At 43.4% G+C, this 14,562-nt stretch overlaps 1 protein-coding gene across 1 annotated transcript; it reads right to left on the bottom strand.

Moving 5' to 3' along the window:
* Positions 1–96: 96 nt before the first annotated feature.
* LOC128704993 (cytochrome P450 2L1-like) lies at positions 97–13,416 on the bottom strand. The gene is made up of 3 exons (XM_070105200.1): positions 13,107–13,416; positions 12,217–12,435; positions 97–362 (listed from the first exon to the last, which is right to left on the bottom strand). Exons 1-3 carry the CDS (start codon positions 13,216–13,218, stop codon positions 112–114), a joined length of 582 nt encoding a protein of 193 aa, XP_069961301.1. The 5' UTR covers positions 13,219–13,416; the 3' UTR covers positions 97–111.
* Between the last annotated feature and the right edge of the window lie 1,146 nt (positions 13,417–14,562).

Genomic DNA, 14,562 nt, shown 5'->3' with positions numbered 1-14,562 from the left:
GAAAATATGCAGATTTTTTTTTAAAGGAACTTAATTTTGCTTTATCCTGAGCTAAACATACCTGATAAAAGCTTATTCTACATATGTGACTTAATACCCATATTTACTGCATTACTTTTGTACCTCCAACCAATCTGTATAAAAAAATGCACTGTCCAGACTTACCCCCAAGAGCCCCAAGGCATTCTGTTTAACCTTGTCTATTATATCAAATCTAAAAAGTTTTCTTGTGAGAAATCTTGGGAGATAATTTAGTATAGGAAAGAAGATTGGAAGAATAAAAGCACTGGTGTCTTCTTGAAAGGATTTTATGAGTGCAATAAAGGAAGTGATGTCCTTGTCATCCAGCTCATAGCGACGACCTAAAGAAACAGATAACAAAAGATTAGAAATAAAGTAAGTGTGTACAATTAAAATTTGATTAACCACTTAAACCCCAGGAAAATAGAGAATATTATTACAAACAAGATATTTTTTGCTGCATTTTTAATTATAATGATACCAATGGCCTACCAGGGTCACTAAGAGAGGAACACTTCACTAATTATTCAATATTATTTCTATACAAGACACATATGCAACAGTTAGGTATATTTATTTCGAAACGTTTCGAAATAAATATACCTAACTGTTGCATATGTGTCTTACCTAACAACCTGTCGGTATTTTATACCATTTTAATGTTCATTATTTCTATACACTTAATGTCACTAAAAATACACATGTATTGTTTATTGCTCTTGTTGTATTATGTTAGGCTTAACCTTTAAACTGTCCAAACGTAGATTTACGTTCACTCGCGTAGCGCTCCGAACATAGATCTATGTTTGGACAGTTTAAGGGTTAAATTTACTCATGGTTATGCTCTGCATAACCTTGCATAACCAAGCATGCAGAAAGCCCATGGGCATGCTCTGCATAACCATGGGCATGCTCTGCATAACCATGGGCATGCTCTGCATAACCATGGGCATGCTCTGCATAACCATGGGCATGCTCTGCATAACCATGGGCATGCTCTGCATAACCATGGGCATGCTCTGCATAACCATGGGCATGCTCTGCATAACCATGGGCATGCTCTGCATAACCATGGGCATGCTCTGCATAACCATGGGCATGCTCTGCATAACCATGGGCATGCTCTGCATAACCATGGGCATGCTCTGCATAACCATGGGTATGCTCTGCATAACCATGGGCATGCTCTGCATAACCATGGGCATGCTCTGCATAACCATGGGCATGCTCTGCATAACCATGGGCATGCTCTGCATAACCATGGGCTTTCTGCATAACCATGGGCTTTCTGCATGCATTCAAGTGTCACCCATTCCTGTATATAAGTACAATGTATCACGTGAAAATAAACTTGAATTCTAATTCTCACATGGACTTGAACATATTCGACTCAAAATATCTGCTGCCATTGTTACTTAGCAATAAAATGATACTTAGGAGTTGAATCAATTGTTACAGACCATTGAGCTAAAGAAATAATACTAATTACACATAATTCAATTCTGCAGTATAGCCCATGAATTCATACATCATGTAGGAGCATACAGTATTCATACATGAAAGTAACTTAGAACTCTTTATGTATTATACAGTTCCCTATCTACTTTCTGTATAAATATCTCATCTTACACACGTTATGATGTTACTAAGCTCAGTTTTGATCTCTGTCAGTGAGGCAATGAAAGTGAATTTCTGTGATGAGAATTGTCATGGTGTCCCGTAGCTCGATCGCTAGCACACTCAGCTCAGACACTGAGGTCTGGAGTTCGAATCTCGTTCAGTACAGCTGGAAAACATTAGGGACGTGTTTCCGTAAGACACCTGCTGTCCCTGTTCACCCATCAGTCTAAAATGGGTACCTAGGAGTTATTGGACTGGTCTGGGTCGCATCCTGGGACAAAACCGATCTGGTCTGGGTCGCATCCTGGGACAAAACCGATCTAATTTGCCCAAAATGCTCAGCATAACAAGGGGCTTTCTATATAGTAGTATGTCACTGATGTCAGCTATTCTCTGTATAAGTTGTATCATATACTGGAAGAAATAAATATTATTATTATCATTAAAAAAAGAGCCTGTGTTTGTGATAGCACTTACAATGAGCTTAATTCATTTCCATCATCAAAAATGGTTTTCTTGGAATGAGGACATGACAATAGTTTATTCGGATTTTTAGCCCCAGAGGGTTAGCCACACAGGATAACGCAAGAAAGTTAGTGTGTCATCAAGGACTGTGTCTTATTTCCATTGTGGTCCTTACATCTTGTCCCCCAGGATGCCACCCATATCAGTCAACTAACATGTTCAATGTCTCCACCCATGCTGGGGATTGAACCATGGACACTCAGCATGTGAAACAAGAGTGTTGCCTACCAGGCCACGGGGAACCATCTAAAACTTGCAAATAAAAAGTGTTCAAAAGAGAATTAATTCCAGCCCACCATTGCTTGGCAGGTAGGCTTCTGAGACATGCTTCTGCCATCTATTTTGGATTATCCTAGATAATTTATGCTATAGAGTAGAACTCCCGTATCCACAGATTTGTTACCCACTGTGTCAGTTATCCACGGTTTACTGTGGCCCAAAAAACAACCTTAATTATGCTTAATAATGGCCCCAAAGTGCAAAAGTAGTGATGCTGGCAGTTCTTCAAAGCCTAAAAGAAGCTGTGAAATGTTTCCCATCGGTGAAAAAGTGTTAATTTTAATCTAGTCCTGTTTCCTGACAAACCTTACCTAACCTATTATTATTATTATTATTATTATTACTACTATTTTTATATTATTTTTATTTTATTATTATCAAAAAGAAGCGCTAAACCTACAAGGGTCATAGAGCGCAGAATCTAATTCTAGACTTTATCATTGTCTGCATCGCCCTTGGGCTGTGTAGACCCCCTTGCCTGACGCTCCTCAGTGACCTGACAGCAGTGGTACGAGGAGGTGTTGTTGTGTGTCTGTTGACACTGCTGGGAAATTACTGGTGTTAAGATGGCGGTTTGTCATCACAGACGCATTAATACTATTGGTATTGAACTACTTCAAGGTGCGATTACACCTAGTTCAGCTCAAATACTCTTACCCAAGATAATCAGGGAGACATACGCCATACAAGATGGTGAATTGTATGGGGTAGCGCTGAACGGAGCGCACAGAATATTTGTGAAACTGCTTGCTGAGACAGTTTATGAATCGGTGGTTACGCACTTTCAAGATGTGTGTTTTGACGTTACGCCTGCTGTGCGTGCGAGACTGGTGGACGTGTCTCGATATTATACTTGGATAAAGTTGCGGAATGTCCCCTTTGAGGCAAACGAAGCTGACATCAGAAACGTATTTGAGAAATATGGAACTGTGCATTCTGCCCAGCAGGGTAAGTGGATAATGGGTGCCTACGCAGGTATGCCAGAAAGTACATTCAGCCTTTAGATGACGTTGCATCAACCCATACCGTCATACGTGTATCTTCAAGATTTTAGGACACAGGTAATGGTTTTATATCCTGGACAGCGGCGTACGTGTCGCATTTGTGGAGAGTATGACCACATAGTGGCGGCATGCGAAAAGAACAGACGCCTGACCAAGCCTGTGCAAGAAGAAGTAGCCCCAGGCACACATGATGAAGGTGGGCATCGTTCGTCAGAGGAAGGGCGTGGTCGTTTGTGGAGTGAGATGGTGGAACAGGCTTTTCGAAATGAGAGTGAGTCCTCCCCTCAGCTCCCTGCACCCGAGTCATTGCCGATACCATCTGCTGGATTGGTACCCCGGCATGACGTGTTGAGAATAGGTGAGGATTTGGACGAAGTTTTAAGGACCTTGTCACCGCAAGTGGTGGAAGCTCCGTCTCCAGAAGACATAGTTGGAGACTTTCCGAGTCCGGATTGTCAACAATATGAGACTCAGCAGAAGGACGACGAGACTGGGACGTCGGGAGACTTCATACCTCATTGTGAGGTGGATGTTGAGGTAAACCGTGAGGCTTCCTCGGATCTTGACATGGAGGATAAGAATGTTACGAGGAAACGGGCAGCTACGTCAGATTCGGATGACGTACTGACGGGCACAGAGGACTGGAAAAAAAACTGAGAGGATGGGTGAGGGGAGGGGCGGGGAGGGGGGGTCATGAGGGATGCCATCGCAAGAAGGGAGGCGAATGGGAAGGTACTGTAAAGAAGACACATAGACATAACAAATCAAGTGGTGAACCACGGGAGGAGAAGAGGAAAGGGTGGAAAATATAACAGGCCTTAGGTGTATGACTGCTAATGTTAACGGTTTATGTACTAGACTAAAGAGATTGGTTGAGCAGTTTTCTTAGCAAACATAGAATTGATGTTATGTTCCTACAAGAACACAATTTCAAAGAAGAAGTGTTGCAGGTTGCAGGTTATACAGTACTGGCCCTGCCAACTATCCGTTTGAAAGGTGGTGTGGGTCTTTTAATAAAAGAGACGAGCCCGTTTATGTTGCAGAGATGTGAGGGGGGTGGGGGGAGGGTGTTGCGAGTAGATGGGACTTGGATGGGAAAGCGTGTATCTTTGGTAAGTGTCTATGCCCCTGCGGAGAATGACACGAAGGTTCGAACGGATTTTGTGTGTGAGGACCTTGTTTATTTTTTGCGTGCTCTTCCGGAAGTGGGGGGTGACTGGAACTGTGTCATAAGGGCGGCTGACGTCGAACCCAAAGGGGCTGGGCATGTGTCTGCACCTCTCAGAGATTTGTTGAGGGATGTTAAGTTAAGAGATGTGTTTGGGGGAGGGGTGTGGGAAACAGAACATACTTTTATCAGAAGGGGATATGCTGCAAGGTTAGACAGAGTGTATATTTCGCAGGGAGTAGTTGTAAAGTCTTTTAATACGGTGGAGACGGTCTTGTCAGATCATAGGGCAGTTGTAGTGGAGGTAGGGTGGGAGGGAATGGCGGAAATTTATAAGAATTATTGGAAATTAAATATTAGTGTGTTAAGTGATGAGGAAAGGTTAGAGGGTTTTTCTATGCTATGGAATGAGCTTTCAAGGGAAGCTCAGGAGGTGGAAGACATTGTAACATGGTGGGACTCGGTGGCAAAGGAAAGGATAAAATCCTTTTACGTGAGGGAGGGTAGGCGTATAAACACTTTAAAATATGGGCTAGCAAATTATTTAGAGGATCGATTACAAGGTTGTTATGGGCAGGGATCGGTTGGTGGTGTTTACCCCATGGACGAGATTGTAGACATAAAAGAGAGCTTGCGAACATTGCATAATGAGCGGTTTCAAGCGGTGCTGGTGCAAGCAGGATTAGAAGAAGTTTTGTGGGGAGACAGGCCATCCGCGTGTGTGTTGAGACAAAAGCAAAAGCAGGCGCTGACAGCAATCCCGAGCTTGGAGGTAAATGAGACGATGGGAATCCATAGAGCAGGTCAAGTGATAAGAAACTCAAAAGCTATGAGTGCATATGCGGATACGTGGTATAAAAAATACTGGACAAGTAGTGGCGTGGATGAAGTGGAATTAAATAAGGTGTGCACATATGCTAAGTGCATTTTGGGTCACAGTGATAGGAAGGCTTTGGGTGGGGTTATTACTGAGGAGGAAATTGAAATTGCTTTACACGGAATGAGGAAGGGCAAGGCCCCGGGTAATGACGGTTTACCGGTGGAATTTTATTTGCAGCATTGGGAGTTGATTGGGAAGTTCATGGAAAGATTATTAAATTGTATGAAGGAGAAGGGTACGTTAGGGGATAAGCAGAATATGGCAGTTGTGGTGTTGGTCCCAAAAGGCAAAGGGCAGCCAAACCTTGGGAAGTACATGTATAGGGCGATATCGTTGCTATGTGCAGACTATAAGGTTTTCGCAAAAATTTTGGGCAATAGGGTAAAATGCGTGGTGGGAGGGGTTGTTTCGCCATCGCAGTATGGGTTGCCGGGCAGGTCGATGTTAGAAGGTCACGGGCTTTTAAGAAGTTTTGTGGAGTCAAAGGGGGGAGGGGAGGGGGCGGCTTTACTGGCCTTGGACTGGCGGGCTGCCTATGATAGAGTGGAAAGGGGTGCACTGCAGAGTATTCTTCGGAGACAGGGTTATGGAGAAGAAATAGTTGGGTGGGTAAACACGCTGTATAAGGGGGCAAAGATGAGGGTACAAATAAATGGGTGTATGGGGACGGACTTTGAGATGGGTAGAGGTTTGACAAGGGTGCCCTATGTCACAGATCTTATTTGCGTGTCTTCAGGATCCCTTTTATAGGATGGTTGAGAGCACAGTAAGTTCCCGGGGTGGGGGTGGGGTAGGGAAAGGGGATTGTTGGCCGGCATTAATAGGTTATGTGGATGATACGACTGTTTTGGTGTGTGAACGTATGTCTATGAAAGGGTTGGAAGATGTTGTGCATGTGTTTGAACGTGCCATGGGTATGATGGTAAATAGTGAAAAGTCGATGATCATGGGGTAGGGGACCTGGGAAGGGGATGGAATGGCGAGCTGTAATGTGGTTAACACAACTGCGATGTCATTAAAGATTTGCGGTATTATTTATAGAGACGATTTGGATGTGGCGCGGGAGGAAAATTCAGTAAGGACGTTGGAAAAGGTCATTGGTCGTCTGGGCGTTTTGAGGCCCCAACATCTCACTCTGGCCCAACGTGTGATCGTTGTTAACGTTTTATTGTATAGTAAGGTGTGGCACGTTGCGGCTGTATTCCCAATTACAGGAACAGCGATCAATGGAATATTGAGAAGAGTATTTACCTTTCTGTGGGGATCGAGGTGTGATTGGTTAAAACATGAGGTTGTTATGTTACCTGTACGTAGAGGAGGTTTGGGATTGTTGGACTTAAAGCGTAGGGTGAAATGTGTTTTTCTAAAGTGGGAGGTTTGGCGTGTGGGTGTGATGGCGGGAAAAATGGACCAAGTACAGTGGACCCCCGGTTAACGATATTTTTTTACTCCAGAAGTATGTTCAGGTGCCAGTACTGACCGAATTTGTTCCCACAAGAAATATTGTGAAGTAGATTAGTCCATTTCAGACCCCCAAACATACACGTACAAACGCACTTACATAAATACACTTACATAATTGGTCGCATTCGGAGGTAATCGTTATGCGGGGGTCCACTGTATATACAAGGGTGAAAAAGTGGTATAGGGGAATGGAGTTAAGGGAATGTGAGATTGTACTACAAGCTTTGTTGATGGTAAAGGAACGGAGGAACATTCACATAAGAGTTTTAAGTAGCTTACTGGGGGGTACGTGCGCAGCTCCAGTAGAAGGTTTGTTCCCCATGTACTCGTGGGAAAATATCTGGCTCCGATTTAGTAAGTTGAAATTACGGCCTAGGGTGCGTGAAGTCATGTTTCGTTTTTTACATGGTATATTGCCGTCAGGGGCAATACTACGATCCAGAAGAGTCGTGGAGGGAGGCGGGTGTGGGTTTTGTGGTGGGGAAGACACGGCTTTTCATGTTGTCTATTTTTGCGAAGGTTTAGAAGATGTCAGGAGTTGGTTGGGTAGGGTGGTACAGAGGGTGGGAGGGAGAGGAGTGCAGGTCCTGCGCGCGTTACGTCTCGACATCGGTGGATTAGACCAGGATGTTGAACGGGTTTTAGATTATATTATCGTGGATTAAATTTATATTTCGTGGGTAATGCGGGGGAAAGGGGTCAGTGAGGTGAGAAGGCGTGTCCTTGCAATAACATTTTATCGTACAATGTGTAGGAATAGGGAATTGTATGAGAGGAGGTGGGATAAAGGTTTTTCGGACGGTTATAAAAGGCTCACTATTGAAGCCCTTGTGAATCTGTGAATAAATATACGGGCATGCCGAATAAGTTGTCGTGTAGGTCAGTGGGCAATAGCTGGCTCGTCTCTTGGGGGGAAGGATGTGAGTTGCGTGAATATGAGTTTGGGCATGAATGTTTTTTAGTAGTTATGGATGTGTGGTTGTAGATTCAGGGGTTAGGGTTCCTTATTGTACCTTTTGTGTACAAAATGACTGGGGTGCCTTTATATATTTGTTATGTTTTTAATGCTTTCCTTTGTGTAAAGACTCGTTATATTCTTGAGTCACTAGTTTTCTTAGTTTTGTTTTTGATTGTGTTATGGAGGTCCAGATATTTGGGTATACAAACATGCATATATATACAGTGGACCCCCGCATAACGATGGCATCACATAGCGATTATTTCGCATACCGCTTACTTTAATCGCAAAAATTTTGCCTCACATACCGCTTAAAAACCCGCTTACCGATTTTCGTCCGAGACGCGTCCAATGTGCGGCCTGAGCCACGCTCACATGTTCCGCCGGTGGCATTGTTTACCAGCCAGCCTCCGCGGTAACATCCAAGCATACAATCGGAATATTTCGTATTATTACAGTGTTTTCGGTGCTTTTTCTGGAAAATAAGTGACCATGGGCCCCAAGAAAGCTTCTAGTGCCAACCCTACAGCAATAAGGGTGAGAATTACAATAGAGATGAAGAAAAAGATCATTGATAAGTATGAAAGTGGAGTGCATGTCTCCGAGCTGGCCAGGTTGTATAATAAACCCCAATCAACCATCGCTACTATTGGTGGTACAGCTGCTGCTGCTGCTGCACTGTCAGCTGCTGCTGCTGCTGCACTGTCAGCTGCTGCTGCTGCTGTAGCACCGTTGTTGGTGTGGCTTATTGAGAATACCAAGAAACAATTAACCCCAGAGGATTTGCCACCCAGGATAACCCAAAAAAGTCAGTGTCATCGAAGACTGTCTAACTTATTTCCATTGGGGTCCTTAATCTTGTCTCCCAGGATGCAACCCACACAAGTCGACTAACACCCAGGTGAACAGGGAAAAATGCCTGGAACTAGTGCTCATATTGGTGAATTTAAAGCCAGCAAAGGTTGGTTTGAGAGATTTAAGAATCGTAGTGGCATACACAGTGTGATAAGGCCTGTTCTGGAAGAAAATACCAAACAGGACCTACAGTACTCAGGAGGAAAAGGCACTCCCAGGACACAGTGTCTCATCAGTCATTGCTGCATCTTCAATAAAGGTAAGTGTCATTTATTCTTCATTTAGTAGACTAGTACATGCACAATATATACTGTGCATGTACTACTCTACTATTGTGCATGTATCCTTCTCTTTGTGTGTGGGAAAATGTATATTTCATGTAGTAAAATTTTTTTTTTCATACTTTTGGGTGTCTTGCACGGATTAATTTTATTTCCATTATTTCTTATGGGGAAAATTCATTCACATAACGATTATTTCGCATAACAATTACCCCTCTTGCACGGATTAAAATCGTTAACCGGGGGTCCACTGTATATGCATGTTTTATCCCTTCCCTGTTACTGTTCAATCTAGTCTGAGTCACCAAAGTATTAAAGGGATATAACACGAGTCCATTACACTAAGTCGTACCGAATTTATCCTATAAATATTTCGCAATGTTGTGATTGTTGTTTGTGATTCAAACGTAGTTCATAGGTATCAAGATTGAACACATATAGAATGGATGGAAATTGCTGACGATTAATATGATCGTCAATTTATATAATATTTATTATGTTAATGAATTTGTGTCAGAGTAAATCATTGAATAAATTAAAAAAATTAATAAGTATGGTGAGGGTTTACGATTTTTTTCTTTCTGTAAGGCTAGGCACTCAATACAATGATTGCTGTTTGTTTATGATGTGGACGGATCTTGTTAATGTAATTTGACTACAGGAAATTCTTTATAACCAATGTTAGAAATCAAACTGTTCCATATTTACATAATGTACTTATTGCACTTGCAGTTTGTTTTGTAAGCCGTGAGGCAGTTATAACCTTTAAGATAAGATAAGATTTCGTTCGGATTTTTAACCCCGGAGGGTTAGCCACCCAGGATAACCCAAGAAAGTCAGTGCGTCATCGAGGACTGTCTAACTTATTTCCATTGGGGTCCTTAATCTTGTCCCCCAGGATGCGACCCACACCAGTCGACTAACACCCAGGTACCTATTTGCTGCTAGGTGAACAGGACAACAGGTGTAAGGAAACGTGTCGAATGTTTCCACCCGCCGGGAATCGAACCCGGGCCCTCCGTGTGTGAAACGGGAGCTTTAGCCACCAGGTCACCGGGCCACCCACCATTTTAAGTTTTGGGAACAGATGTATCATTGTAGTTTATGCTTCATATTCTTACGTGTTGGAAGATTTATACTTTTGGATAGCATAATAGATGTGTTAGGGTTAACTTAAGTTATTGTGGTTCTAATTTTATGTTGTACTTTTCAGATAGGGGGAGGTTCTGTCTGGGGAAGGGGGGGTTGTCTGGGGAAGGGGGGGTTCTGTCTGGGGAAGGGGGGGGTTCTGTCTGGGGAAGGGGGGGTTCTGTCTGGGGAAGGGGGGGGTTCTGTCTGGGGAAGGGGGGGTTCTGTCTGGGGAAGGGGGGGTTCTGTCTGGGGAAGGGGAGGTTCTGTCTGGGGAAGGGGGGGTTCTGTCTGGGGAAGGGGGGTTCTGTCTGGGGAAGGGGGGGTTATGTCTGGGGAAGGGGGGGGTTCTGTCTGGGGAAGGGGGGGGTTCTGTCTGGGGAAGGGGGGGTTCTGTCTAGGGAAGGGGAGGTTCTGTCTGGGGAAGGGGGGGTTCTGTCTGGGGAAGGGGGGGTTCTGTCTGGGGAAGGGGGGGTTCTGTCTGGGGAAGGGGGGGTTCTGTCTGGGGAAGGGGGGGTTCTGTCTGGGGAAGGGGGGGTTCTGTCTGGGGAAGGGGGGGTTCTGTCTGGGGAAGGGGGGGTTCTGTCTGGGGAAGGGGGGGGTTCTGTCTGGGGAAGGGGGGGTTCTGTCTAGGGAAGGGGAGGTTCTGTCTGGGGAAGGGGGGGTTCTGTCTGGGGAAGGGGGGGTTCTGTCTGGGGAAGGGGGGGTTCTGTCTGGGGAAGGGGGGGGTTCTGTCTGGGGAAGGGGGGGTTCTGTTTGGGGAAGGGGAGGTTCTGTCTGGGGACGGGGGGGTTCTGTCTGGGGAAGGGGGGGTTTAGTTTGCAGAGTTACGGTATGTAATATACTGTGCTCTTTTGAGTTAGTACCTTATAACGTTAAGTCATAGTACAGAACATCAGGTTTTACTTTTGATGTAGTTAGTACAGAAGTTTGTATCAATTCCTTATATATAAGGTTCGCTACTATCATATATGATTATTATAAGTAATAATTGTACTTACGTGTACCTGTGTCTAAATAAACTTAAGAGTCAAGGACCTGGACCTGTTCTCCCCTTCCTTGGATCGAACCTGATTGGCTATGATTACCCCTTGGTGCTGTATGACCCCCACGGTTTTACCGCTCTCCCATGAATATAACATCCTCTCAGTCCTGGGTAATGTTATATTGTAAGAGAAATACATCCCACTTGTTGTTGTTGGTTTATAGGGCGACTGTTGAAGGGAGTCGTTGTTGTTATTGACTGTAAGGGCTGTGATGCCTTGAGCTGTATAGACCTAGGTGCAGATGCTGGGCTCATTAATTAGGCTCAAATTATTATAATAAAAAAGGAGCTCTAAACCTACATGGGTCATTGTGCAATTAGATTTGAAGCTTATTTTTATTCAGGTCCAATAGACAAATTTTGATTTTTACACTGAATTGCATCGAGTCATTAAGACAAGATGTCACCACTAATTATGAATATGTTAATGCCTTAAACAGTGATTGAGGTGAACACTCAGTGTGTATACAATGGAAGACATACTTCTGTCAGTGTGCTTTTATTATTATAATCATAGGGGAGTGCTAAACCCATAGGGATTAAATAGTGCCTGTGGGGGGATGGAAGGTATTCAGGCTAAATTCAGGGAACTCGAGCGCAGATCCAATTCCCTAGATCAAGAGCCCCTCACCAGCATCAAGGAACCTCCTCTGAGGGGTCAGTGTACTGTATATATACCCTCCAGGTATACTCCAGGTATCCTCACTGAGAGATACACACTTATTAGTGTAAATATCCTGATGCAAATAAGTCACTTTGACTTTGTATGATAATTCTACACATCTAAAATTGTGTAATTGTACTTATGTGTACCTGTACTTAAATAAACTTCCCTATTGCATAAAACCCGTAGGGGGTTTATACAATCAGATTCAATCCGGAGAGGAGAGTGACTCCAATACCTAAAATCATGAGCCTTTCCCCAACTTCAACCCACCTCCCCTTAGAAAGGAATATAAATAATGAAAAAAAAAAACATTAAACCTACTTGCCACAAGTTGCCAAATAACATTGAGAACTGCTATGTTAATAGAGTTGGGCAGAGGAACTGCCTTGCCATCATATTTCCGGAAATCATTGACCAGCATCTGTGCCTCCTCCTGTATGGGAACCTCCAGATAAGATTTTCCCATCCCCAGGTCCCTCAGATTACGTAGCAAGAACCTTCGTGCATTCTGCCAATGTTGTCCATTAGTCATTATCACACCTGGTTGTAGGGAGAATACAATCACTGGTCAATATTACACTTGAGTTGCAGAGAGAATAATACAATGTTGCATTGTGAAGGCTAGTGTCACTGTATACATCATAATTGAGTATGTGTACCTGTGCCCAAATAAATTTACTCTTGGTCTTCTGACCGAGGCCTTCTACTGGCTTACCCCTCCGCTCATCTAAAAATATATCATATACATTGGTAAGGTGATAGCGATAAGGTGTAGATAAAAGGTGTGTGCACTGATGAGGATATTTACTGAGGAAATGTTTCACCACAGTGACTAGTCACACGTCTTCCACTTCTCCCCTACTTACTACTACTACTACTACTACTACAATTTTCACTACCAGCATTACCTCTACTGTTACTTTTCCACTTCCTTCTTCCTTCCTCTCTTTGTACCGTCCCTGTTTCTCTCTCCTATATATACTGTCTCCTTCACCCTCGTGTGTTAGTGTGACTTGTAAATAGTCCAAGTCAGACCGAAACATCGTCATATGTTTCTCCATATGACGTTGTCTCAACAAAGTCTTGCTAGTACAAGTATCAATTCCAAACATGGTCAATAAATAAATAAATTGTCTAAACAAAGTCTTGCTTACGTGTATCTAATTCATTATGGAAGGAGACAGTAATGTATAAACAAGCAAGTTACAAACCTGATTCCTTTCCATCAGTAAGGAAATGAAAGGGCTCCCAGTGGGGACGATCAGTACATTCTATCTTGGAAAAAGCTTCTTTCACCAGTTTAAAGTCACAGATGAAAGTCATATCTACACATCCAGCTCTCACTCTGCAATGAGGCAACTTTCGTGGACAAGGTTGTGTTTGAATATAACAATGGTATACAATCCAGGGCGGGATTAGGCTTCATTAGTATTAATTTCATAGCAAATTCGCTCTGGCTTAGGTACACACGAGTACAATTATCATACAGTGTAAATTACCTAGGATAACCTAGAAAAGTTAATATTTTTTTTGGTCTGAACAACTAACGGGGGTAAAATTCAGCTCTGATAAGTCTGTGGATTTTATTCTAGCTGTCTTATTCATCAAGCCAGTGTCTGTGGTTCAATCCCCGGCACGGGTGGAAGCGTTGTGCATGTTTCCTTATACCTGCTGTTTCTGCTCATCTAGCAGTAAGTAGGTACATACCTGGGTGTTAGTGGACTGGTGTGGGTGGCATCCTGGGGGACAAGATTAAAGGACCACAATGGAAATAAGACAGTCCTCAATGACTCACTGACTTTCCAGGTTACCTTGGGTGGCTAATGCTATAACTAGAAAGGTTACTTAACTGTTGGTGATTGATGCTCCTTATTTCCTTCATTCACCATCTCATTTCGATGTCCTGCTACACCAACACGGTTCTTATTCCAGCAGGACAAGGTATCCATTGGCTTGTCCCGGTTTAGAAGTAGTGATTCCATAAAAACTTCACTATCCTCGGGACAGGAACCACAAGGTCTACACGTGTTCACTCGGAGCAAGGCAACTTATTTTACTTCATGCATTCTCTTAACTTAGTGTTATTATCACTGATTACATTACAATTCACAAGACGATTTAATGTCTCATAATTATTATACACATTAGAGGTCACTCCATTAAGATCTGAGACTGATGAGTGAGGATTAAATCATGAGTATTTTCCCCTGAACACATTCCATGGTGGTGCACCAGTCACCACCGGTCCTACCATTATTCACTAATTTTACCACTTATTACAACGGTCCCGTCAATCACGTTCCCTCACTCTTCACCAGGGACAGTTACAACACTTCCTATTATGAAGTGAGGCCTATATTAATCCTTAGGCCACCATGAATGCCAATTTCCTGGTCCCATGTTTTCACAGCCTCTTAACTCCATTCCAAACACTCCCGCTCCCGCTGCCCCATCTCGAACTCGCCCCTGCCCATCAGCGCAGGCACAGAGCTTCCCTGTTGGTTCTATTCCATTTTCAAATACATTTTTTTGACCCATATCAATACATTAAACACCTATTAGGCACTATAGCTTCGGAACATTAAAATATTTTCCACACTGCGGCCGGGCGGAGGTCGTTGTTAGACGACTTAAATAATGTGGAGTACAATTTTCTCATCTTCACTG

The sequence above is a fragment of the Cherax quadricarinatus genome, chromosome 97, assembly GCF_038502225.1.
Source record: "Cherax quadricarinatus isolate ZL_2023a chromosome 97, ASM3850222v1, whole genome shotgun sequence".
NCBI lineage: Eukaryota > Metazoa > Arthropoda > Malacostraca > Decapoda > Parastacidae > Cherax > Cherax quadricarinatus.
The sequence above is the reverse complement of the archived record's forward strand: the minus strand, read 5'-3'. Positions and strand labels throughout refer to the sequence as shown.